At 42.7% G+C, this 25414-nt stretch overlaps 1 protein-coding gene across 23 annotated transcripts in view; it reads right to left on the bottom strand.

Annotated features, from left to right (window-relative positions):
- Window positions 1–25414, bottom strand: part of CCDC158 (coiled-coil domain containing 158) — a 1147529-nt gene that overhangs the window by 547420 nt on the left and 574695 nt on the right. For all 23 annotated transcript variants that reach the window (XR_004536446.1, XR_004536447.1, XM_033914104.1 and 20 more), the window contains 2 exons: window positions 23429–23629; window positions 1711–1911 (listed from right to left, as the gene is read on the bottom strand). Coding sequence is in view for 21 of the 23 variants with exons in the window: in XM_033914104.1 (XP_033769995.1) it covers window positions 1711–1911; window positions 23429–23629 (402 nt within the window). In the remaining 2 variants the exon portion in view is untranslated. The remainder of the gene's footprint in view (window positions 1–1710; window positions 1912–23428; window positions 23630–25414) is intronic.

Raw genomic sequence — 25414 nt, 5'->3', positions numbered from 1 at the left:
TTTTAACATTCAACTTTCTTCCATTTTTCTGTTTCCTTCTCAAACTACTTTTCCATGTCTTCCCTTCCCATCTATCCAAGTGCACCATCTCTTCCCTTTCTCTGCCCTTCTCCTCCCCTCCATCCATTTGCACCATCTCCTCCCTCTTTCTTCTTTCTTCTCCCCTATTCCCATCTATCCATTAACAGCATTTCTTCCATGTCTTCTTCCATTCCCTATTTATCCTATTCCCATGCACCATCTCCTTCCTTTTTCTTCCCTTTTCTACCCCTCCCATCCCTGTGCATCATCACTTCCCTCTCTCTCTCCTTTCCCTCCATCCCTGTGCACCATCTCCTCCCTTTCTCTCTCCCTCCTGTGGTCTGACATCTCTGTCTTCCCCCTTTCCCCATCCTATTTTCTGGCATCCTTCTCCTCTCCTTTCCAGTCTTGCATCTCTCTCGCCTTCTTTCCTTCCTTCCTCCCCCTACCATAGTCTGGCATCTCTCTCATTCCCTCCCTTTTCCCCTTCTAGTGATCTAACATCTGTCCTTCCCCCCTTCCTGTCATCTGGTATCTCTCTCTTCTCCTTCCTACACTTATCTGTCGTATCACCTGCCCTTCCATTCCCCGGTCTGGCATTTCTCTCTCCTTGTGTAAACCACAAATAATAAGGGTTTTAACAGAACAACAATTATAATTTATCAAATACTGTTTAAAGGGAGTAGAACCACAGAGTGAGCATTTAAGAAACAATGCAGCAACTGCTATGGGTAGAGAAAAAAAGCCTCAGAGTAAAGTGGCAGTCATAATCACAAGTAATGTGGTGGTGCCATAAAGTCAGTCATCGGCATAAAAAAACTCCAACCCATGTACCATACCTTACAGCATAGAAGAAAAACTCACAACTGGGTTAAAGGTAGATAAGAGGTAACTTATCTGATATGGTCCTATAAATTCAGGCTCTTCTCATGATAAAGCAAAACTTCCAAATACTGCCCATAGATCAGTCCTTTTTAGATGAACCCTTCTCCTTCTCTCTCTCCTTCCCTTCACCCTTTCCCCCTACCGTGGTCTGGCATCTCTGTCCTCCCTTCCCCTTCCCTATTTTAACATCTGATGTAGTCTACATTATTGTGTGCGTGGAGTAGACAGTCTGACACTAGATTGCATGGCTCCCCAGCTCTAAGGTCGGTCCTGGCCCTGGCCCTGACAAATAAAATACTTTAGGCGCCCCTCTTGCCATCATCTGGGCAGGGTCTAGGCAACCACCATATAAGAAGGGGGCTTACATAAAGAATCATAGAATGGAATGACTATATGAGATAGGATAGGTATCCACTCAACCCATATTCTTTTTTTTTTTTTTTTTTAATAATTTTATTAAATAGCATAAAACTGCTTTGATGGGCTGTGGTAAACTGTTGAGCTACAGTCTACCATTTAGGCTATTGGAATGTTTTATTATTGAAAGGCAATGAACCCACAAATTGGACCCAGAATTCCCAAAAAAATAAAGAGAGAGAGTAAGGTCAGAAATAGTTGAACTCAGACCAGTGGGAAGAAGACACAGGAAGAAGGTAGGAGCCAAGAAGGATAAAGTAGGGAAGAGGTCCTAGCAGCACGTTCCAGTCTTAGGGTCAATTTCTGCTACTCCTTTCAGATTATGTAAGTTCTCTGAAGCATCACAAGAATCACTGTATTATGTCCCTGACTGTCACCTCTGTGTACCTCTCTATCTGCTGCACTAGTTCTCATTTCTTCCACAAGATTTGTCAGATCATAAATGGTTTTCTCAGCTTTTTCCAGGTTCTTCTTCTTGAAAGTAAGCTCATCATTGGTCTTGGAGAGCATGCCTTTTGTTGAATGTAGTTGTGTAGTAAGGCTTGCAAGTTTCTCTAGGGATTCAGACTTTTCTAGGAGTACAGTTTTCTGGAAGAAAAAAAAATATACATGGTTATTTATATGTCTATCAAAAAATGCTAGATAAGTGGAACAGTATATCTACAATGAAAAATGCACAAGCCAGGAAGTGTAAAATGATAATACCTGGAAAACTCTTAACTTAGTACAATATTGCATTGTGCTAATGTCACAAAATATTAGTAGCTGAGTAATGGTACAGCAGTCTCTCCAAATCTAAGTTGCAGGTTTACCCATATAACTTCAGTTTTATCTGTGTTAAGAATTTTTTTTTTTTTTTAATTTTATTTATTGAATTTTTCAATTTTTACAATAGTTGAAATTCAAGTGATATAATTAATTACTATATATCATTGTATCTATCATTAATACAACTTAATTTATAAACAGTATATATTATATATAATCAAAAGTTATACATCCCTCCCCTTTTTCCAATTAATGATTCTAAAAATTATACATGTCCCACCCTTTTTCTATATAAGTATTATAATTGTGCTAAGAAATCTAATCATTAGAATAATTAGTCAATGGTTGCCAAATTTTATTGAAATTATGAATGTTCCCGTGTTGTAATGCTATTACTTTTTCCATTTTGTATATATGACAGACAGAGTTCCACCAGAACGTATAATTTAATTTGGTATAGTCTTTCCAATTCTGAGTTATTTGTTGCATGGCGACTCCTGTCAATATTAATAGTAGTTTATTATTGTTTACTGAGATCGGACTCTGAGTTCTCATTGCAGTTCCAAATAATACAGTGTCATATGAGAGTCCTACATGATTTTCTAGTAATTTGTTAATTTGGGGCCAAATCATATTCCAAAAGGCATTTACACAGGGACAAAAAAAAATTAGATGATCTAACGTCCCTATTTCTATTTTACAATGCCAGCATCTATTGGATCTAGTATTATCTATCTTTTGCAAGCGCGTAGGGGTCCATAACACTCTATGTAATAAAAACATCCATGTTTGACTCATAGATGCTGACTTTGTAGATCTTAATCTCCAGGACCAAAATCGTGGCCATTGAGACGCAGAAATTGTCTGTCCAATCTCAATACTCCAAATATCCCTAAGACCAGTTTTCTTTTTTTTATTTAAAAATCCATATATCAATTTGTACCATTTTGTGGCTTGGTGACCCAAGAAATCCGCCTGGAAACATAAAACCTGCAGACTATATTGAGTATTAAGATTTTTCCATTCAGGGAACCCTACCTGAATGGCCTGCTTCAATTGCATCCATTTAAAATATTGTGATTTATTTAAGCCAAATTTATTTTGCAATTGTGAAAAACTAAGCAGTGAACCTTCTGAAATGACATCATTTAATGTTCGTATACCTGCACTTATCCATTGTTTCCAGACGATCTTAAATCCGCCAATTTTGATCCTGGAGTTTACCCAAATAGATTGATTTAGTGATTTACAAATTGGATCTGGTGATAGGTTATTTATATATCTTAATGTTTTCCAAGTGTCTAATAATATTCTGTTTTCTTTGTATCTTCTGGGCATTGTTATACTAATTAAATGATCTAAATGTAATGGGAACAGGAGCCGCCATTCTAAATATAGCCAATCTGGTACATTCTCCATGAGATCTGGGAGGATCCAATACATACCCTGTCTTAGAATATAGGCTTGATGGTACCTATAAAAATTTGGAAAATTTACCCCTCCCTCCATAATTGGTCTTTGTAAAGATACTAAAGCAATTCTGGGTCTTTTCCCAAACCAAACAAATTTTGTAATAATATTGTTTAATTTTTTATAAAAGGACCCCTGAAAAAATATTGGTATCATACTCATTTGATAACAAACCACAGGCAATATCATCATTTTAATTGTTTGAATTCTTCCCCACCATGAAAGATGTAAAGGATTCCATTGTTCACACATTTCTGTAATTTTTTTCAATAAAAGTTTTTCATTTTCTTTGACTGTATCATCAATTGTATTTTTGATCATAATTCCTAAATATTTTAATCCTTCCTCTTTCCAAATAAATGAATATGAATCAAATAATCCTTTGGTGCAGTGAACATTAATTGGAAGAATTTCTGATTTACTCCAATTAATTTTATATCCAGAGAATTTTCCAAATTCCTCTAGAAGATTAAGTAAATTTGGAATAGTAATCCCCGGTTCTCTCAAATATAATAAGATATCATCTGCATATGCAGAAAGTTTATATTCCCAGTAAGAAAATGGGATTCCCCTTATCTCCTTAGTTTGATTAATTGCAATTAACAAGGGTTCTAGAACAATATCAAAAAGTAAGGGAGACAAAGGACATCCTTGTAACTCCCCTTTGCAAATTAAATTTATCTGATAAATTGTTATTTATATATAATCTTGCACCAGGAGAGCTATACAATGTCTGAATCATTTTAATAAAACCGGGTCCTATTCCAAACCATTCTAGAGATTGATACATAAATTTCCATTCTACTCTATCAAATGCTTTTTCTGCATCCAAAGATAGCATAAAAGTTGGATCATTCATATTTTTTGCTAAATTTAAAGAGTGAAATGCTAATCTGGTGTTATGTGATGAGTGTCTTTTAGCAATAAATCCTGTTTGATGTACATCAATAATGAAAGGAAGAGCTTTTGCCAATCTTATTGCTAGTACTTTAGAAATTAATTTACCATCTACATTTAATAAGGAAATAGGCCTGTAATTTGAAACCAAGGTAGGATCTTTGTTTGGTTTTGGTAAGACAATAATTAATGAATCAGCCATAGTACCTGATATATTTCCATTATTCATTTGATATTGATACAATTTTAATAGATATGGTAAAATAATGTTTTGAAATGATTTATAAAATTCAACCGTATAACCATCACCACCCGGAGCGGATCCAACTCTAAGAGACTTCAATGCTGATTCTATTTCTTTTAAAGATATAGGTTCTTCTAAACTTCTTTTTATATGATCTGGAACATTTGGTCCAATAAATGAATTTAAAAATTTTTGTCCATCTTGTTCTTTATTTTCATAAGATTCAGAAGAATATAAATCTTTATAAAAATCAAGAAATTGTCTTAAAATGTCTTTATTGTTAGTGTGTGTATTACCTTGTATATCTTTAATTGCAATAATCTTGGATTTTCTTTTTTTTTGCTTTAAGGAAATTTGCCAATAATTTTCCAGCTTTATTTGAATTTCCGTAAAATTGAACTTGTCTATTAAATAAATCTTTTCTCACAAATTGAGAAGAAATCACATTATATTTAACTTTTAATTTTAATAAATCTTGTAATGTTTTATTTTCCCATTTTTCAATTAATTTATTTTCTAATAATTTAATTTGTTTTCCTAATTCAAGAAATTGTTTTTTATGTTGTTTATTAATATATGCCGAGTATGAAATAATATTCCCTCTCATTGTTGCTTTAAAAGCGTCCCATAAAATCTCAGCATTAATATTATCTGAATCATTAATTTGAAAAAATTCTTGTATTTTTAATTTAAATTCTTCGAGAAAATTTGAATCCGCTAAAAAAGTATTATTAAATCTCCAAATTGAATTTAAATGTTCAATATCATAATTTTGAAGATTAATCCACACACCAGCATGATCCGAAATTATAATAGGATCTATAACTGCTTTTATCACACGCTGCGCTAGGTTATTAGAAACAAATATATAATCAATTCGTGAAAAGGATTTGTGGACCTGAGAACAAAAAGAAAATTCCTGATCATTAAAATGAAGAATACGCCATATATCTACTAAATCACAAGATTGAATCAAATTATCTAAGCCTAATGATTTCATAATTCTACTTGGTTTTTTATCCAAAATTGGATCCATTACAGCATTGAAATCTCCTGCTACTATTAAATTAGATGTAGCCAGTGGTAAAAGTAATTGTTGAATTTGTTTGAAAAACTCCATTTGATTCGTATTAGGAGCATATAAATTGAATAAATTTATGGTTGTATTTCCCAGATCCATTTCGACATGCACCCATCTACCTAAGGGGTCATAATTTATTAATTTGAAATTCGCATTGCATTTTTTGTTTATCAGAATAGCCACTCCAGCTTTTTTCTTTAAAGCCGGTGCAAATAAACATTTAGAAATCCAACCCCCAGATAATTTTTTAGATTCAGTTTCAGAAAGATGGGTCTCTTGTATGAAGTAGATATCCGCATTTTGATTTTTAAGGAACGATAATATTTTCTTTTTCTTAATAGGATGATTTAAACCATTGACATTCATAGAATAAATTTTTATATCCATCTTATTTATCATTAAATTTTAACCAATATTCTATGATAATATACATGATTAGATCTCAGCACAATTAATATATATTGATTCCCATTCCCACCCTCTATTTTCCCTCCCGACCCTCCCACTATCAATGTTTGTCCTGGAACACACATTGGTTATGCAAAACCTAAATCCCCTCCCCCAGGCAACTAATCATTCATAAAAATATTCTCTAATTCAATACATTTCATATTTCTTTATCCACCTTATTATTCATTTAAACCTTCATTAAATCCCCTTGTATATTATAGTTCATATCAAATTTAATTTGATAAATCATATTAATCTTTTCAAGTCTTAGATATAAATAATATATTACCCCTTCAATAAATTAAATATATTTCATATATAGTTCTAATTTCATATATTCAAATTAGATATATCTATTCCTATATATATAATATATATAATAATAAATATTTTAGTAAATCATTTTATATATTTGAAAATCATCATTTATAGTATCGTAATATGTATAGATAAATATTTATATCAAAAAGATTTTATAATTAATACCTATGTTATAATAATTTCCCATTCATTTAACCGAATCCAAAAAAATTTTTCCATTAATATTAGCAGAATTAAATATAGATGTAGTAATTCATATAAATTATAATTGGATAAATCATCTTAATATTTTCAAGTCTTAGATAAAAATAATATATTCTCCCTACAATAAATTTAATATATGTAAAATATAATTCTAATTCCATATATCATATTGTAATAATAACATTTTTAAACATCATCATTTATAATAACCTAATATGTATAGGAATTAAATATCTATGTTATAATAATTTCCATATTCATTTAATCAAATCTAAAATAATTTTTTTTTTTTTTCCAATTAATAATAGCAGTATTAAATATATATGCAATAATTCTATAATAGTATTCAATTCAATTATAATGTAAATTTATCATAACATCCAATATATTAATAATAATTGAATCAAAAATTATAAAAAATTTTTTTTTTTTAAATGGATGGAATAAAATCAAAAATTAATTTAAGTCATAAAATTCAATATATTGTAATAAAATTTGAATCAAAAATTGTCATTCTTATTTTATCTTGCATTTTCTATATCCTTTCTTCAGATGAAACTTCCATTTTATTCTGATTATATGTAGACATTAGTTCCTCTTCTTTTTTCTTTCTTTATTTCCATCTATTTTCATTAGATAAATTTGCTTTATTCTGCTTTATTATGTAGACATTGGTTCTTCTTGTGTCAAAAATTCTTTCAGTTTAGCAGGATCTTGAAAATACATAGATTTATTTCCTGTAGAAATTCTCATTGTAGACGGATAGTAAAGACCATACATGTAGCCCTTTTCTTTTAATTGTTGTCTGAATGTAAGGAATTGTTTCCTTATATTTGCAGTATCTTTAGCAAAGTCAGGAACAAAAATCAGTTTAGATCCTTTATAGTTTAGGTTTTTATTTGCTTTTGCCACTTTTAAGATCTCAAATGCTTGTTGGTATCTTAATACTTTGAAGATCAGAGGTCTAGGAGCTGTCTGGTTTGTTTGTTTTCTTGTGGGGATTCTGTGGGCACGTTCTATCTCCAACGGCCATTTAGAATTCAGCTGCAGCAGTTTAGGCAAAAGATTTTCCAAGAACTGTATAGGGTTTTCTCCTTCAATATTTTCAGCTAAGCCAAGGATTCTAATATTCTTTCTTTTTCCTCGATTCTCCATATCAATTAGTTGATTTTTTAAGGCTGTTACATTTTTCTTTTCCTCTTCACACTTTTGTGTGAAAGTTTCCAACTGACAGATTCTTTCCTCCATCACAGACATTCTTTGTCTGTCAGTTTGGATTTCTTGTTTCAGGTTAAGAATTAACTTATTTAAGATTATTTTGGAGAAATAAAATGAGCTGCATAATAAGTTAGAGTCTATTAAAGAACTGAAGATCAGATTATTTTTGATGAGTGATATAAGGAATATCAAAAGCAGATGAGTATTTATAAACAAAAACTGGGTACACAGAAAATTACTAGATGGGAGATGAACTGTATGTAAACCCTTGGATGGATAAAGTGAAGTTACTTACCGTACCTTAGCAGCTGTTTTCCAAGGACAGCAGGCCAAACATTCTCACAGCTGGGCAACGTCATCCATCAGAACATGGCACAGAACTAGCTTGCAAAAATTTATGGGAAAGCTTCCAGCAGCACTGTACCGTGCATGTGTAGGTGCCTTCCCACCTGATGTGTGAGCACAAGTCCCTAAATCTCATAATATAGCTTATAGTTTCCAAGTTTCTAAGAGGAGGTGGGAGTGTATGAAAATATTTGACCTGCTGCCCTCGAACACCTGCTACAGAGAAGTAACTTCACTTTCTCCAAGCACAAGTACCCCATTATATTTTCATAGCTGGGAATTCCTAGCTACTAGGCTCACTGAAAACAAAAAGGCTAGGACAATATAAACTTGAAACTTTGAAGCTTGTACAGCAATCAAACTGAGAAATAAAACATGCTGGTGTGAAGGTGCAGCTTAGAACAGAAGAAAAAAATGGGCCTAGAGAGTGTAGTCAGATTCTAGACACAGAACAGATTCTGCAGGACTATTTGACCAAGCTGGTTGTCATGTTGGGAATTTTGCTTAAGCTAGTAATGGGATGTGAACGTGTTGACAAATGATCATGTCACAGCCTTGCACATCTCCTCTATCTCAAGTGGGCTACTGAAGTCCCCATGGTCCCCATTACATAGGCGTCAGATCGTGGGTGGCTACAGGAGCAGTGGCCTCCCCCCCAAATTTAGCCCTGGTGGTCCAGAGGTGTAGCAGGCAGGAGCAAGCTTTTCATGCTCCTGCCTGCTGCTAACCCGGTGGGTAGCGGGAGCCATGGGATGCGTTTTCTTCTGCCGCTCAGCGGCAACGAGCACAAGCACACTTTGGTGCTCCTGCTTGACGCTGAGCGGCTTTTTGACTGGCTCCCAGAAATTTGGTTAAAGATGAAGCCAGCGGGGGGAGGGGGAGAGCCTGGCGAGGCTTTGTTTCTTTCCTCTTGGAGCAGGAACGTTGCTAGGGAAACCGCCGCACGCATCGCAAACTACCACAGGCTCTTAATGTGCATGTGGGGGCACGGAGCCAAGGATCAGGGATCATGGCTGCACGGAGATTGAAGTGCGCATGCGTGCTAAGGGTTTTATTATAGCGGATATATATATATATATATATATATATATATATATATATATATATATATACACACACACACACACACACACACACTTCGCAATTTGGGAGGAAAACAGGAAACGCTGCATTCCGGACTTCCCCGCCTTCCCTCCTAGCGTCCTGGACCTTACCTGATGGTCTAGCAGGCTTTCAGGGCAGGAGAGATCTTCCTACGCTCCTGCCCCGTGCAGATCACTGAGAAAAAATGACTGCGGGGAGTTCCTGTCTTGACAGAGAAGGCTTCGGCAGTGATGAAGAGGGAGCCGACCAGAAGATAAAGCCGCATCGATCGCACCGCGGTTAAAGAACACTGTCTCAGGCACAATGCATGTGCTGGCCCTATGGACTGGTAGTTGAAGAACACTGAAACACTGAACTAGACTATATATATCTATATCTATATATATACACTAGTTTTTTTAGCTCGTTACATTAACAGGTGCTAGAATAGATGTGTAGACTTAGGCATTTCTTTCTTTCTTTATGTCTGTCTTTCTTTCTCTCTCCCTGCCCCCTTTCTTTATGTCTGTCTTTCTTTCTGTCTCATTCCCTGGCCCCCTGTCTGTCTGTCTTTTTTTCTGTCTCTCTCCCTTGTCTGTCTTCCCTTCTCCCTTTCTTTTACCTCTCCCCTGTCTAGCAGCACCCCTTCCCTGCTCCCCCTGTCCAGCAGTAGCCCTTCTCCCTTCCTTTTATCTCCTCCCTGTCCAGCAGCATCCCTTCCCTGCTCCCCATGTCCAGCAGCAGCCCTTTTCCCTTCCTTTTCCTTTCCCCCTGTCCAGCAACATCCCTTCCCTGCTTCCCCTATACAGCAGTAGCCCTTCTCCCTTACTTTTACCTCCCCCCTGTCCAGTAGTACCCCTTCTGCCTTCCCTGCTCCCTGTCCAGCATCCGCTAGGCCTGGCAGCCTCAGGGCTTTTGCTAGGCTGGCCCGCCTCGCATTATGAAAGTGGGCCGGCCTAGCAAATGCCCCGCAACCGCACAGCTCCGTGGGAGTGATAGACTGGGGCCAGGCTTCAGCAATGGAGGAGGAGGCCAAAAAGCAGTAACGCCGAATCCGACACTATGCTTTCTATTCCGTGCCCGTCTCGGCAGCAGGGGCCCTCGGTTACCGAGTTCGGGCCCCCCAGCGAGGCAGCAGGTCAGTATGGCAGCGTTGAGGTTTTGGAGTTTGTCGCTGCCTTCGGTTAAAGATGAAGCCGGCGGGGGGAAGGGGAGAGCCTGGCTGGCTGCCGAGGCTTTGTTCCCGTAGCCATCTTTTCTCTTGGGGCAGGAACGTTGCTGGGGAAACCGCCGCACGTGTTACACACCACCACAGGCTCCTAATGTGCATGCGGGGGTACAGAGCAACAGATCACGGCCGCACGGAGATTGAAGTGCGCATGCGTGCTAAGGGTTTTATTATATCAGATATATATATACACATACACACACTTCGCAATTTGGGGGGGGGAACAGGAAACACTGCATTCCAGACCTCCCCGCCTCCCTTCTGCCTTCCCCCCTGGCATCCTGGACCTTACCTGGTGGTCTAGCGGGCTTTTGGGGCAGGAGCAATCTTCCCACGCTCCTGCCCCGTGCAGATCACTGAGACAAAATGGCTGCGGGGAGTTCCCGTCGTAGTCTCAATGATCTGCATAGGGCAGGAGCGTAGGAAGATCGTTCCTGCCACGAAAACCCGCTAGACCACCAGGTAATGTCTGGGATGCCGGGGGGAAGGCGGAGATGGGTCAGAGCCAGCCAAAAGGTTATTCACAAATTTTCAACATTCGCGGGCCGGCTCTGCCCCTAACCCCCGCGAATATTGAGGGAGCAGTGTATGTATGTATATATATGTATATATCTATATATATCTATCTATCTATATCTATATCTATCTATATATACACTGCTCCCTCTATATATATATATATATATATATATATATATATATATATATACATAAAGTGGTACCTCGGTTTACGAGTGCACCGGTTTGCGAGTGTTTTGCAAGACGAGCAAAACATTCGCAAATTTGGTGCCTCGTAAACCTAGCTTGCCTCGCTGTACGAGCGCCCCCCCCCCCCGAGAACCGGCACCCTCCCCCCGCGATCTGGCACCCCCCCGCCACCATCATGCACCCCCTCCCCGCCGCCATCGGGCACCCCCCGCTGCCACCTGAGATCCCCCAACCCACCCGAACCCTCCGCAACGGCATCACCGGCATCAGCATGTCCTGTGCCCGAAAATCTTCTTCCTGATTTGCTATGCCGCGTCTCTGATGATGTCATCAGGGACGTGCCAGAGTAAATCAGGGCAGTAGAAGGACCCGAAGCAGTGTGTGAAGACTGCTGCACACGCTGCTGGAATCACCAGATTTGTAGTCGGGCCCGCGGGAAGTGAAGGGGGGCGGCAAGACTTTCTATCCGAGTAAACAACAAACTCTGGGGAGAACGCAGAGATCGGGCCTGTACTAACTCCCATGGACAGGGGGAGCAGGAAGAGGTGCTGATGGATAGGGGAGGGGGAAAGAAGGGAGGCCTACTGCTGAACAGAGGGAGCAGGAAGAGGTGCTGATGGACAGGGGGGAGGTAAAACAAAGGGAGAAGGGCTGCTGCTGGATAAGGGGAGCAGTGAAGGGGTGGTGGTGGACACAGGGGAGGTAAAAAGAAGGGAGAATGGACATGGGGAACATGCAAGGGGTGGTGGTGGACAGCCAAAAGAAAGAAAGACAAAAATATAGAAAGCAGCTAAGGAGACAGAGAGAGAAAGAAATGAAGACAGACACACACATATATTCTAGCAGCCGTTAATGTAACGGGCTATAAAGCTAGTGTATATAGATAGATAGATAGATAGATAGATAGATAGATAGATAGACCCCCTGCTGCGCTTCTCTGACATAGAAATGCAGGATGCAGACCATGATGTGGAGCATTTTAGTTCTACTCCCAAAGTTAGAGAGGTGCAAGCTTTAAAAGGTAAACAAACATGTGGTGCACCTTTTAAGCCTGTCCCTTTAAGAACAGACAGAAAAATGCCTTGGTTACAAGCTAACAATCCTCTGGTGCTTTCACCTGAGCAACAGGGAGGGGTGTAAGACCTCAGAGCCCTTTTTCTCCAGCAGAGTGCAGGCAGAGAGGGAGGAGATGTTGTAGGAGATATCATAAGCTGAAAACAGCTGAGAGAAAGTCACTGGGTGAAGACTTTCCAGATGGACTGGAAAAATGTTCCTTTGCTACTGCAATTTCCAGATGCCATGGACTGCAGCAAAGCTCTTAAAGCAAGTCAGAGTTTCTGGTTTATAAAGGGAAAAGTTGCTGCTGCTGTTTGTTTATTTTTTCCTTGGCTAAAATGTGAGCTCAAGGCACCAGAGAATGTCTGTTTGGGAGGAACTGAGCAGGACTCTTTAAAAGCAAGTGGAAGCTTTTAATTTTGCTTTTGGAAATTAGGAAAGGTTTTTCCTTCATGTGGGGTTTTTTTTTTTCTTCTCTACTGTTTGTCTCTGGTTATGAGAGAAAAGCCCAAACTCATTAAGGGTACTATTTTTTTCTCTTTGCCTGATAAAGATCAGGGAAATGGCTAAATTGTGCAAAGAAATCCAGTGCATGACTTTGAGCAGGCTGGCGGGCTATTGAAATAATTGGGTCAGCCTACCTAGTCCAGGAAAATGGCATCAAGGCCCGATTCTGCTTGCCTTAGCAAGGGCCTAGCATTGTGGGTGAATCCAACAGTGAAGTTGTTTTCTTTTCTTTTGCTTGGAGTGCAGGAAAGGATTTTGGATTTTGTTTTGTTTTTCTGTCCTGTGCAAGACAGGTGTTGTGGGGAAGGGCAAAAGCTCTCTTTCCCTCAGAAAGAGAAAAGGACTGGTATGAACTATTATGAATGAGCTGATAATTTTTGTAAGTTTTCTCCTTGATGATTGAATGGTCCCATGGATTCTCTCACAGGCTTTCTACTTCTGATGTACCTTAAAAAGTTGTTACTAAGAGGTGGGTTTTTTTTTTTTCCTCTGTGGCAAGTTTATATCCTTTTTTTCTAACACTGGCAATTGTTCTTAAGAAATCTGTGTCTAACTCTGTTCTATAACTTTGTTGTTATAATGTCTTTTTTTTCTTGTTGTATATTGCATTGTAACACTTTGAAATTCCAATAGACAAACTTTGATTTTAAAAAATGGTAGGAACATTTTTCTTGTTTGATTAATAACCATACAAAAAAGGAATTGTAAATAAAGACTTGGTATTAGTGTTCAGCTCATAGAGTAGAAAGACCCAAGTGATCCCTCTGACCTAGAAACTTTGTCACTGTAAAGGTCTAGGACTCAAGACACCTAACTTTTTAAAAAATCATATGCCAAACATCCACGTTTGCTATCTTATTGTCTGAATATAGAAAGACATGAATCAAGAAGTTGGATCTGTGGTACTTAAAATTAAAAAGATCAGATGTTCATAGTGATAATTGATTACAGGGCCAGCTGAAAAAAGGCATAGAAAAAAGGTAGGGGATGGGAAGAGAGGCTAGAAGGGAACTCCTAGTTAAACAATCGCTTCCTACTACTTCGAGGTTCTATTGTCTTTTAGATCAGTATTCTTCAACCTTTTTACACCTATGGACCAGCGGAAATAAAAGAATTATTTTGTGGACCGGCAAACTACAGGGCGGCTTTATCAACGGTTTTCTGTTTGTGGCAGTTGGCGGTGATGGAGTCTGGCGGCGCGATCCAGGAAGGAGATGGGACGGATGTAGCAGAGATTTCTCTGCTAGCGGGCGACTCATTCGCCGAGGAGCCGGTTCAACAGATGGGTCGGAGCCTAGGGGAGAAGTAGGTTCGGCCGGTGCGCTGTTCAAAGGTGTCGGCTCTTGGAGTTGCTGGCACGGTGGGGACCTGGGGGGGTGGATCTGCAGCGGTAATTTCAGCGGGTAAGGCAGGGCGCAGGACAGGTTCGTCGAACGGCTCTGGTAGGGCTGTTTCAGCAGGCCACAGCTCGACTGCCTCGTGCGTGGGCGGGGCGTCTGCAACGGTTTCTTTACCTGATGCATCGTGTTCTGACCCTGCTGTGCCGAGTGTTCTGAGTAGGGGGGTGTCTGAGGCAGCGGATTCCAATATAGCTGTTCTCCCGGGTGTGGAGGTTGGTACTGGGACATTCCTGGTGGAGGCTGCTGCCAGCATGCCTCAGGTTATGGGCGGTTTGGAGACCAGTGGGTCTCCTGGTGTTGTTGGTTTGGGGAGGGGAATGGATTGCCTGGGTTTTGGGTCTGTTCCTGCTGGGGGTCCTCTGGGACATGGTCAAGTGTTTTCCCTGGGGGGTGGAGTCCGGGTTGGGGTTCCTCTTTTTGGGGGCAAGGGTCTTTGGTCAGTGGATTGGGGCCTTCCGCTTCCCACTGGGGGGAAAGTCCTGCTGGTCCGGTAGCCATGAGTTTTATGCCCGGTGGCAGCTAAGGTTCTGGTTGGGGAGTCCTCATGGGTATGTCAGGGGGGGTTTTGCCTGGTCCTGCCTCTCTTTTTGCTTGGTCTCCACAGGTCACTTCATTTTTCCCTGGAGGGCGAGATGCTGGACCATGGATGTCAGAGGAGCTGGGGTGTCGGAGAGGCCTGGATGTGCCGGTTCGGAGCGCAGTTTGGCGCTCGGGGGTATTGTGGTTTCTGGCGGTGGCACTACGGGACCACACTGCTTTCGTCATCTTTGCCAGGGGTTGCTGTTCGTGGTGTCTCAGCTTCGGCTTCTGGACCTTCTACGACGGCGGGGACTGCTGCCAGCGGCGCCTCTGCAGGGAGGCTGGAGATCCTGGATCGTCTTCTTCTCAGGGTAATGTAGCGCCTGCTCAGGTTGCTCTTGATGGGAAGACTCGCGGTCGGAAGGGTAGACATAGGCGCCAGCGACGGGAGTCGTCATCCTCATCATCGGGGTCTTCCTCGTTGTCTTCGTCCGCTTCGTCGTCTTCATCCACAGGTCGAGTGGGAGGGGTAGAGACTTCCGTGGGAGGCGACAGTGCAGTTTCTTCTGTGGGAGTACGTGGTGCTCATGCGTTGGTGGCTCTTACGGAGCTTTGGGAGAAGGTGCCTAGGGATTTGCGTCATAAAATTCTCAGGCGGTCGTGTTTGGATATTTTTCGCCTTATGGAGGGCAGGGCTCATAGGCGGGGTCATAAAAAATCGAAACGGGATAGGAAAGAGGTTAAATCTTTTCCGGTGGCACGGTCTATTATTAATTGGATGCGGGCCTTTTTGAGGTTGCCCAGCGTTTGGGGGCGTGCTAACCCCCAAGAGTATGGCTTATTGCTGTCTTATGCTGATTCGATACTTGACGCATATTAGCGGTTTGGAGGTTGGACCTGGTTAAATTATGATGAGGCGTTTCGGGACAAAATGGAAGAAAACAGGTTTATGTCCTGGGGCACCCAGGACGTTAATTTGTGGCTTACCCATATGGCTTCCAAGCCTCTGGCAGGCCCGATAGGGCGGGCAGGTATTGGTCCTGCAGGTGGTGGTCGGCCATTTCGCGCGGGGGGGGGGGGTGTCAGGGGAGAGGCGACAGCGAGTTCCGACGTTTGTTGGAAATTTAACAAATCCACTTGCTCCTTTACTGACTGTAAGTTTCAGCATGCCTGCTCCATATGCAGCCAGACACATTCGGCCCTTAAGTGTCCTACGCGGAGTGGACTCGCCGCAATGGGTGCCGGGAAGTGATCATTGTATGTCGTTGCCGACTCCGATACGTATTGCGGCTATGCGATATTGGCTTGGTAGGTTCGGTTCTCGTGAGACGGCTGTCTTCTTAGAATCAGGTTTTACATCTAGATTTGTGATACCTTTTCATGGGCCAATGGTTGGGGGGAGGGTTCAAAATGCTTCTTCGGTTTCCCAGTTACGTGGTATTGTTCGGGACAAGTTGTTTGAGGAACTGCGCTTGGGACGTATTGCAGGGCCTTTTCGGGAGCCTCCTTTTTCACAGATGATTATATCTCCGTTGGCTGTGATCCCTAAGAAGGTGCCTGGTCAGTTTCGTCTTATCCATAATTTGTCTCGACCTCTGGGTCACTCGATTAATGAAGGTATTCCGCGGGACCTTTGTTCCGTGCGTTATGCATCCTTGGACAGTGCGTTGCGACACATTGTTGAGGCTGGGCGGGGGGCGCTGTTGGCAAAGGTGGATATCGAATCGGCGTTCAGTTGTTGCCGATCCATCCACAGTCCTTTCCGTTATTAGGTTTTCGTTTCGAAGGTTCTTATTTTTTTATGATCGATGTTTGCCGATGGGCTGTGCGTATTTTGAAAAGTTCAGTTCATTCCTGCACTGGGTGTTGGCTCAGCAGGTGGGCGTAGCTTCGGTGGTCCACTATTTGGATGATTTTTTGTTCGTTGATGCGGGTGACAGTGCGGATTGTGCGCGATTAAAGGGGCTTTTGAGGAACTAGCAGCAGATTTTGGTGTTCCGTTAGCTGTTGACAAGTCGGAGGGCCAGGTTTCCTCCCTTCTGTTTTTAGGGTTTGAATTAGATGCGGTGGCCATGGTTACTCGTCTTCCGGAGGCGAAGGCGCGACAGTTGCTTGCGCTTACTAAGCAGGTGCTTTCGGTCTCCAAATCGACTTTGCATTTGGTTCAGTCCTTGTTGGGATCCCTTAACTTCGCTTGTCATGTGCTGCCTATGGGTCGGGCTTTTTCTCGTAGATTGGCTGCTGCTACTTCAGGAGTGCGTGATCGGAGGCATTTTCTGTGTCTCTCGGCAGGGGTGCGAGCTGATCTACGTATGTGGGCCCTTTTGCTGCGTGATTTCAATGGGACGGTTCCCATGCAGGCGCCCGATGTGTCCAGTCTAGATTTGGAGCTGTATTCCGATGCAGCCGGTGGAGTAGGTTTTGGGCTGTTCTGCGGTGGCGCTTGGTGTGCTGAGCGATGGCCAGATGAGTGGGTACATTCTGGTCTTACTAGAAACATTACCTTATTGGAATTGTTCCACCTAGTGGTTGCCTGTGAGTTGTGGGCGGATGTTTTGCGCAATCGGCGGGTAGTGTTTTGGTGTGACAATTTGGGAGTGGTTGAGGTGGTGAATAGGCATGCAGCCCGATGTTTGGCGGTGAATTCACTGATGCGTGAGTTTGTATTGCGCTGCTTGTGGCTAAATTTGTACGTACAGGCACGACATGTTCCAGGTTTGCAAAATGGTATCGCTGATGCCTTGTCTCGTTTTAATTTTTTGCAGTTTCGTTGGTTGGCGCCAGAAGCACGAGCAGAAGGTTCGACGATGCCAGCACATTTATGGAACCTGGTCAGGAAGGAATCTGGGAGATGCTCCGACTGTCTGTAGCTGCTTTCATGTGGTCGCACTATAATGCGGGTTTTCGGTCAGTGGCGGCTTTTTTGGCCGATAGGGGCTGGTGCCCGGGTGATGTGGCCAAATCCTCATTGGCGGATTTCATGTTGTCATCATTTCAAGCTTGGGTATCTCAGGGAGTTGTCCTCGGGCGCTAGCGGGTTTTGCATTCTTTTGTAGAGCCTTAGGCTGGGCTTGCCCGGTTTCTGGCTTTTTCGTTCAGCACATGCTTAGAGCTATGAGTCGTGTTCACCCTAGTCCCCTGGATTCCCAGTTGCCGATCACGCATGAGCTGCTTCTCCACTTGCTTGATGCTTTGTTGGAGGTTGCCAGTTCGCCGTACGAGGCCTGTTTGTTTCAGGCTGCATTTGCCACAGCGTTTTTTGGGACTTTGCGAGTTAGTGAGTTGTTGGTTTGTCCAGCGTCACACCTCGGCCCTCGTGGGCTTTTGGTTCAGCATGTTAGATTCCAGGGCTCGACCGTGCGGCTTCACATTGTTAGTTCCAATACTGATCAGTGTGCTGCTGGGCAATGGGTAGTTCTGCATTCGGTGTCCGACTGTCGTTCATGTCCGTTTACTCGTTTGCGGTCCTATCTTGCGGTTTGTCTAGAGGGGGGTTCCATTTTGTTTGTGCACACAAGGGGCTCTCCTCTTATGCGTTATCAATTTCAGGCAGTTTTACGTTTGGCCTTGGTGCGCTGTGGTGAGGACCCGGCAGCATATGGGACTCATTCCTTCAGAATCGGAGCAACCACGAGTGCTAGCATGGCCGGTATGTCAAGGGAGGGTATTCAGCGGTTGGGTCATTGGGTTTCAGATGCCTTCCGGGGATATATTCGTCGGGGAGGTTCCGGCTCGATGTCGGGCGTTAGGTGGGGGGCTCGGTAACGGTGGGGGGAGGAAGGGTCATGTATTTCTGGTAGTTAGTTGTTGTTGTTTTTCTTTCAGCTTCCAGTGGCCGCTGTTATTCCCTTGGATTGTTGGTCACTCTTTTGTTCACTGGGCGGCTGAACGTGCTGTTATTCGTCCTGGCCATCTTGGGTTGGGTCATCGGGGTCTCCATGTTTCCTGGTGGGGTCAACGCGGGATGCGATGGAGTCAGCTGCTGTTGTTGATGGAATACCTGAGATCTCAGCCACGACATCCTGACATGCTTCTAATTCATTTAGGAGGGAATGATGTTGATGCATGTTCGGGGAAGGACTTGGTAAACATCATTAAGGACAACTTGAGGGTGGTGCTGGATTGGTTCCCTGGGGTGTTGTTGGTTTGGTCTGATATTGTACCGCGCCCTCGTTGTTTGGCGTCTCGTCGCTGGACACGGGGGTTGGCGAAGCTTAATCGGCAGGTGGGTAAGTGGGTAATGGGTCAGGGAGGGATGCAGTTATTACATGAGTGGGTGGATGTTTCTTGTGCTGGTTTATTTCATAGAGACGGGGTTCATTTGTCAGCGGTAGGATGGGATCTTCTGCTCAATGATTTTGCATCGGGTTGTGAAAGAGTCCTTGCATCACGGTGATAGTTGCAGCTCCATTTATTGGGGGGGGGGGGGGCCTGTATGAATTACAGTCCTGTGGCGGGTCTCCCGAGCTAGTGGGTGCTGGGGCTCATCTGGCGATGAGCGGAGGGCCGGCTGGGAATCGTGCCTTGGGGTCTACTGACCTGGTTAAAGGGGCATGAGGTCATGCCACCCCTCAGACTCTTGCTGTTCATGGCTGGGCCGGGGGCAATTTATTGATGGTTATACCGGGTAGCTCGGGAGGAGCTGGCAGATCTTGTTATATTGATGTTACTGTGTTAAGGATGTTAATTTATGCAAATTAATTGAATTGCTGTTTTGATTAATAAATTGAGCTGCAGCTATATTCCAAATTTTGTGTCTGGTATCAGTTATTGGGACAAGGTATAGGGGTGAGAGGGTGGGTGTATGGGCGGTAGTAGGGGCTATCCAGATCCCACTGTTAAGAGTAGCCCGGAAGTCCGTCTAACTAGGAGTTTCCTTCTAGCCTCTCTTTTACCCAATCATGCGCCAGCTTCTTGGCGCGTGTCTGCCCCTCGCTAAACTTAACTTTTCCTATTCCAAATCCTCCCTCTGCTACACCAGCATCGCGGGCGACATAGGGCTTCCAGCCCCGTGTTACCTTTCTCGATGGGCGAAGGGTAACACGGGGCTGGAAGCCCTATGTCGCCCGCGATGCTGGTGTAGCAGAGGGAGGATTTGGAATAGGAAAAGTTAAGTTTAGCAAGGGGCAGACACGCGCCAAGAAGCTGGCGCATGATTGGGTAAAAGGGAAGAGTGGGCGGCACCTGAGGAGGTCTTAAAGCCGGGACCTTGGAGGACTCGGTTTTTTCAGGGTCCTCCAGGGCGGCTTTTTCCCCGCCCACCCGCCCTTTAGTGGTGGCCTTGGTAGCTCGGGTTGGCGGGTATCCCGAGCTACTGGGTGCTGAGGCTCATCTGGCGATGAGCGGGGGGCTGGCTGGGAGCCATGCCTTGGGGTCTACTGACCTGGTTAAAGGGGCATGAGGTCATGCCACCCCTCAGACTCTTGCTGTTCATGGCGGGGTCGGGGGCAATTTATTTATGGTTACACCGGGTAGCTCGGGAGGAGCTGGCAGATCTTGTTATATTGATGTTACTGTGTTAAGGATGTTAATTTATGCAAATTAATTTAATTGCTGTTTTGATTAATAAATTGAGCTGCGGCTATATTCCAAATTTTGTGTTTGGTATCAGTTATTGGGACAAGGTATAGGGGTGAGGGAGTGGGTGTATGGGCGGTAGTAGGGGCTATCCAGATCCCGCTGTTAATAGTGATAATTGATTACAGGGCCAGCTGAAAGAAGGCATAGAAAAAAGGTAGGGGATGGGAAGAGAGGCTAGAAGGGAACTCCTAGTTAAACAATCGCTTCCTACTACTTCAAGGTTCTATTGTCTTTTAGATCAGTGTTCTTCAACCTTTTCACACCTATGGACCAGCGGAAATAAAATAATTATTTTGTGGACCAGCAAACTACTAGGACTGAAATTTAAAAATCCCAATTCCGCGAGCTTGGTCCTCGCAAACCATCTGATCCCATCTGCACAAGCCTCAGTTATGATTTTATATTGAATGTATTTTATTAAAGTATAAAAAGAAACAATATTCTGTACAATTGTCATTTTATAAATACAAATAATACAGAGCAAGGATCAACAAAACCCCTGTCTCCCCTCCCCTTCATATATATCCCCTCTACTATCAAGATAACTGAATAGACCAAATTATTACAGAATGCTACACAGAAATATCATGCTAACAGAATACCGCAGTCACACAAGACAAGACTAGTGTTAGGAGTGCAACTAGGGCAACTGCCCCCTGGTCATACAGAACCCTAAACCAGCTGGAAACTAAAGAAGCACTGCAGTCCCCAGTTATGTCTAACCCCAGCTCTAGCAGGATATATATTTCAAATCACAAATATATATTCTAATCACAAAACAGAAATAATATAATTTTTTCTACCTTTTGATTCTGGTTTCTGCTTTCATCTTCTTTTCATTCTCTTCCTTCCAGCGTCTGCCTTCTCTGTCTCTTCAATCCAGCATCTGCCTCTTCCATCCACTGTCTGCCCTCTCCCCCTTCCATATGATATCTGTCTTCTTTCTATGCCCCTCTCCCCTTTCCATCCAGCCTGCGCCCCCTCTCCTCTTTTTACATGATTCATTCCAGCTTCACTGCTATCTTCATTTTTATCTCTCCTACACCAGATCTAGCATCTTTGTCCCTTTCTGCTTATTTCTCTGCTGACCCCCCTTCCCATCATCAATCTTTCTACTTTCTCATTCCTGTCTCCCCCCTTCCTCTCCTCTAATCTCCCTGCCAGCTGTTTCATTCTTTTTTTCCTTCTCCCTTCCCCCCTCCTTCTGTCCAACAGTAACTCTCTTCCCTTCCCCTCCTCCCCTCCCAGCAGTATCTCTCCTTCTCCATCCCTCCAGGTCAAGTAGCAGCTGTCCCTTTATTTTCAGGTTTCAGGTTTATTTAAAAATTTGATATACCGCCTTATCAAAATTCAAAGAGGTTTTACATAATATAAAAACAAAAAAATAAAAAGGGCATGAGTTAAAAATAAATTACAGTTAATATTACAAACAATCAAACGCACAGATAAACATTAACATTAACATACCGGAGAAGGGTAGAAATACATTTGTATAATGAGAAAGAGAGGGAGAAGGGTCAAAACAAAAGGGAGGGGAACAAAAAATAAATAGTCTAGTACTTTGTAAAATAGGTTAAAATGATTAAAAAATGGCAAGGAAAAAGTTTCCATTGCCATCCTTAAAAGGACTGTTATACTCCAAATGCGTCTTTCAAAAGAAAGGCCTTCAAGTTACTTTTAAATTTATCAAGTGATTAAATTTCTCTTATATAATTTGGTGTTGAGTTCCAGATAGTAGGGGGCCGTAACAGAGAAGATATTAGTGCGCATATTGTTAATGTGTCTTAAAGAGGGAATGGATAGCAGGTTTTGATTAGATGAACATAATGTACGGTGGAGGGTGTGGGGGATTAATAACCTGTTGATGAAATCAGGTTGGCCGGAAGTTATAGTCTTATATGTCAGTAACATTATTTTATAGGAAATTCGATGATCTATGGGAAGCCAATGGGCGTTGATCAAAAGAGGTGTGACATGATCGAATTTTTGAGCTTTTGAAATAATTTTAATGGCAGTATTTTGAATAATTTGAAGACGTTTTCTTTCTTTCTTAGTGATTCCTTTATATAATGCATTGCTGTAGTCTAAACATGAAATGACTAGCGAATGAATAAGAGTATTTAATGAAGATTGATCTACTAAAGTGACAAGTGATCTAATCATTCGGAGGCAGTAAAAACATTTCTTGACTACTGAACTTATTTGTTCATGGAATGAGAATTTTCCATTGAAGATAACACCAAGAAGTTTAATAGAAGTAACTATCTGAACAGGAACTGATTTTATTATTATAGGGTAGGAAAAGGAGAGACCATCCTTAACTGGGAAAATAATTGCTTTGGTTGTCCAGCAGCTTCCCAGACTCCTTTCCCTACTCTCCTCCCAGCAGCATCTCTCCTTCTCCCTCCCTCCAGGTCAGTAGCAGCTGTTCCCTAGTCCAGCAACTTCCAAGCCTCCTTTCCCTCCTCCCCTCCCAGCAGCATCTCTCCTTCTCCCTACCTCCAGGTCCAGTAGCAGCTGTCCCTTTTTTTCCCTTGTCCAGCAGCTCCCCAGACTCCAACAGTGGCTTTCTCCCCTCAAAACAGCTCTCCATTCTTGCCAGCGCAGCAATTCACTAAGGCAGTCTTGGGTCCTTTGATGGGTTGCGCCACATCTGAGGAAAGAGGAAGTTGCATCATCAGAGATGGCTGCGACTCAGAAAAAGCCTTAAGGCTGCCTTAGTGAATCGCTGCGCTAGCAAGTACAAAGAGCTGATTGGAGGGGAGAAAGCTACTGTCGGAGGCTCCCCATGATCTCACCGGCCCTGTGCGGACCGGCAGGCAATTGCAGCTCATCAATCTCGCTGCGGACCAGCAGAAAATTGCAGCTTGTTGATCTCTCCAGCCCTGCGTGGACCGGCAGAAATTTTCTGCGGACTGGCACCGATCCACGGACCAGCACTTGAAGAAAACTGTTTTAGATTATCTTACTTCTCCAAAACAGCAAAGGAATTGCTTTACTATGTTCCTAAAAGTCCCCTATATTACCTCTTTATCTCTCCCACAGGTTCTCATTTCTTCTATACGAGATGTCAAATCAGCAATGGTTTTTTCAGCTTTGTCCAGGTCGATTGTTCTGTCTTTGAGCTCATGTCTGGTTTGGCAGAGCACGTCTTTTGTTGTCTGTAGCTCAGTAGTAAGGGATGCAGCTTTTTCTAGGGCTTCATTCTTTTCAAGAATTTCAGATTTCTGAAACAAAATAAAATTAAATGGTTATATGAATAAGGTATCAAAAATACTAGATAATATGAGGCATAATGGAAAATTAGGATTATACCTTCGATAGTCTTCTGTTAGTCCCTGTAGGATTCCATACACAAGGGGCTCTTTTTACGAAGCTGCATCAGCGGCTTTAGCGCGCACAACTTTTAATCACACACTAACCACTGTGCTAGGCGAAAAACTACCGCCTGCTCAAGAGGAGGCGGTAGCAGCTAGCACAGCCAGCAGTTTAGCGCATGTTAAAATGCTACTGCGGCTTCGTAAAAGGAGCCTTAGGTGTTCAATCCCAATCCGCAATCCGGGAGTTGCAGAAATCCACAAACTTTTCTGAGCACATGCTCCACCCCCTTAGCCTGAGAACTAACAAACAAATTTAATCTAATCTTCTATTTCTGTGTTGCGCATACCTAAGTAGGCTCAAGGCGACTTACAAAGAGAAGTAAGAGGAGCGAAGAGAGGCAAGGGAGAGAAGGGGAAGAGAAAAGAGGGAACATTTGGACAGGGGAAGATCAGAGATGTTCAAGTGTCAAAGCCAAGCAACCTACCTGGACAAATCCATGACAAAGGTGTACGGGGAAGGTCCCCAGCAACATACTCACAGAAAATTCCCCACAGGATCTGTCGACTGGCTGGAAAGCATTCAAGCCTGTAGGGCGAATCAAGGCAGAAAGAAGCAGGCTATTCCAAACAATTTAGTGTACATAGAGAGGGCGGGTCGTATGGAATCCTACAGGGACTAACAGAAGATTATCGAAGGTATAAACCTAATCTTCCATTCTGTTATGTCCCTTCCGGATTCCATATGCTAGGTGACATACCAAAGCAATGGTAATATCTAGGGAAGGACAGAAGAGCCTGCCCTCAACACCAAGGACCCAAAAAGTGGCATCAGAACTAATCACCACATCCACTTGGTGAAAACCAGGTAAAAGAATGAAGAGAGGACCAAGTAGCCACCCTGCAAAGTTCATCATGATGAATTGCGTGAGACTCCGCCCACAATGCAGCCAAACTTCCAGTCGAGTGGCTGCTTGCCGTATACACTGGAAGACACAGAAATGGCCATTCAAATCCACTGAGTGATCAAAACCTTGGCCATTGGCCAATCACGGCAAGGCGCAGCAGTCAGGATAAATAGGCGATCAGACAGCTAGAAAACATTAGTCCTCTCCAAACAGTGGAGCAAGACTCCCCCGACAGCCAACTTATGCAAGATCCGATCCTTTCGCTCTGAGCCTACGGAAAGAAAAGCAGACATGGAAGGCAGAAACTACTTTTGGTAGAAAGGAAGGAAGGTACAATATGGAGAAAACTACCATGTCCAGAAAACGGATAAAGGATGCCCTGTACGAAAGAGCCTGAGGCCCCCCCCCAAAAATATGCTGTGCTGAGACAACGGTGACCAAAGAGGCAGTCGTGACTGTCATATCCAGAAGAGAAGCATCCTTCAGTGGCTTGAATGGCCCTCTCCAAGGCCCTGCAGAATGATGTTAAGATTCCCCGAAGGGAAAAAAAAATGCAAGGGAGGTTGCAAATGAAGTGCTCCTCCCAGAAACCTGGACACAGCGGGATGAGCAGTAAGCAAACTAGCATCTCTGTGCGCTCTAAACATGAAAGGCCTGCAACCTGAACTGTAAGGGAGGCCACTGCTAGACATGTTTCTAGATCCACCTGAAGTAAAACCAGATCACTGAAAAGGGAGCTCTCTCAGGCTCCATGTGATTCTTAGCACACCATTGTTGAAAAGTCTTC

Source organism: Geotrypetes seraphini, chromosome 1, assembly GCF_902459505.1.
Source record: "Geotrypetes seraphini chromosome 1, aGeoSer1.1, whole genome shotgun sequence".
NCBI lineage: Eukaryota > Metazoa > Chordata > Amphibia > Gymnophiona > Dermophiidae > Geotrypetes > Geotrypetes seraphini.
Note: the sequence above shows the minus strand (reverse complement) of the source record. Positions and strands in the feature narration are given on the sequence as shown.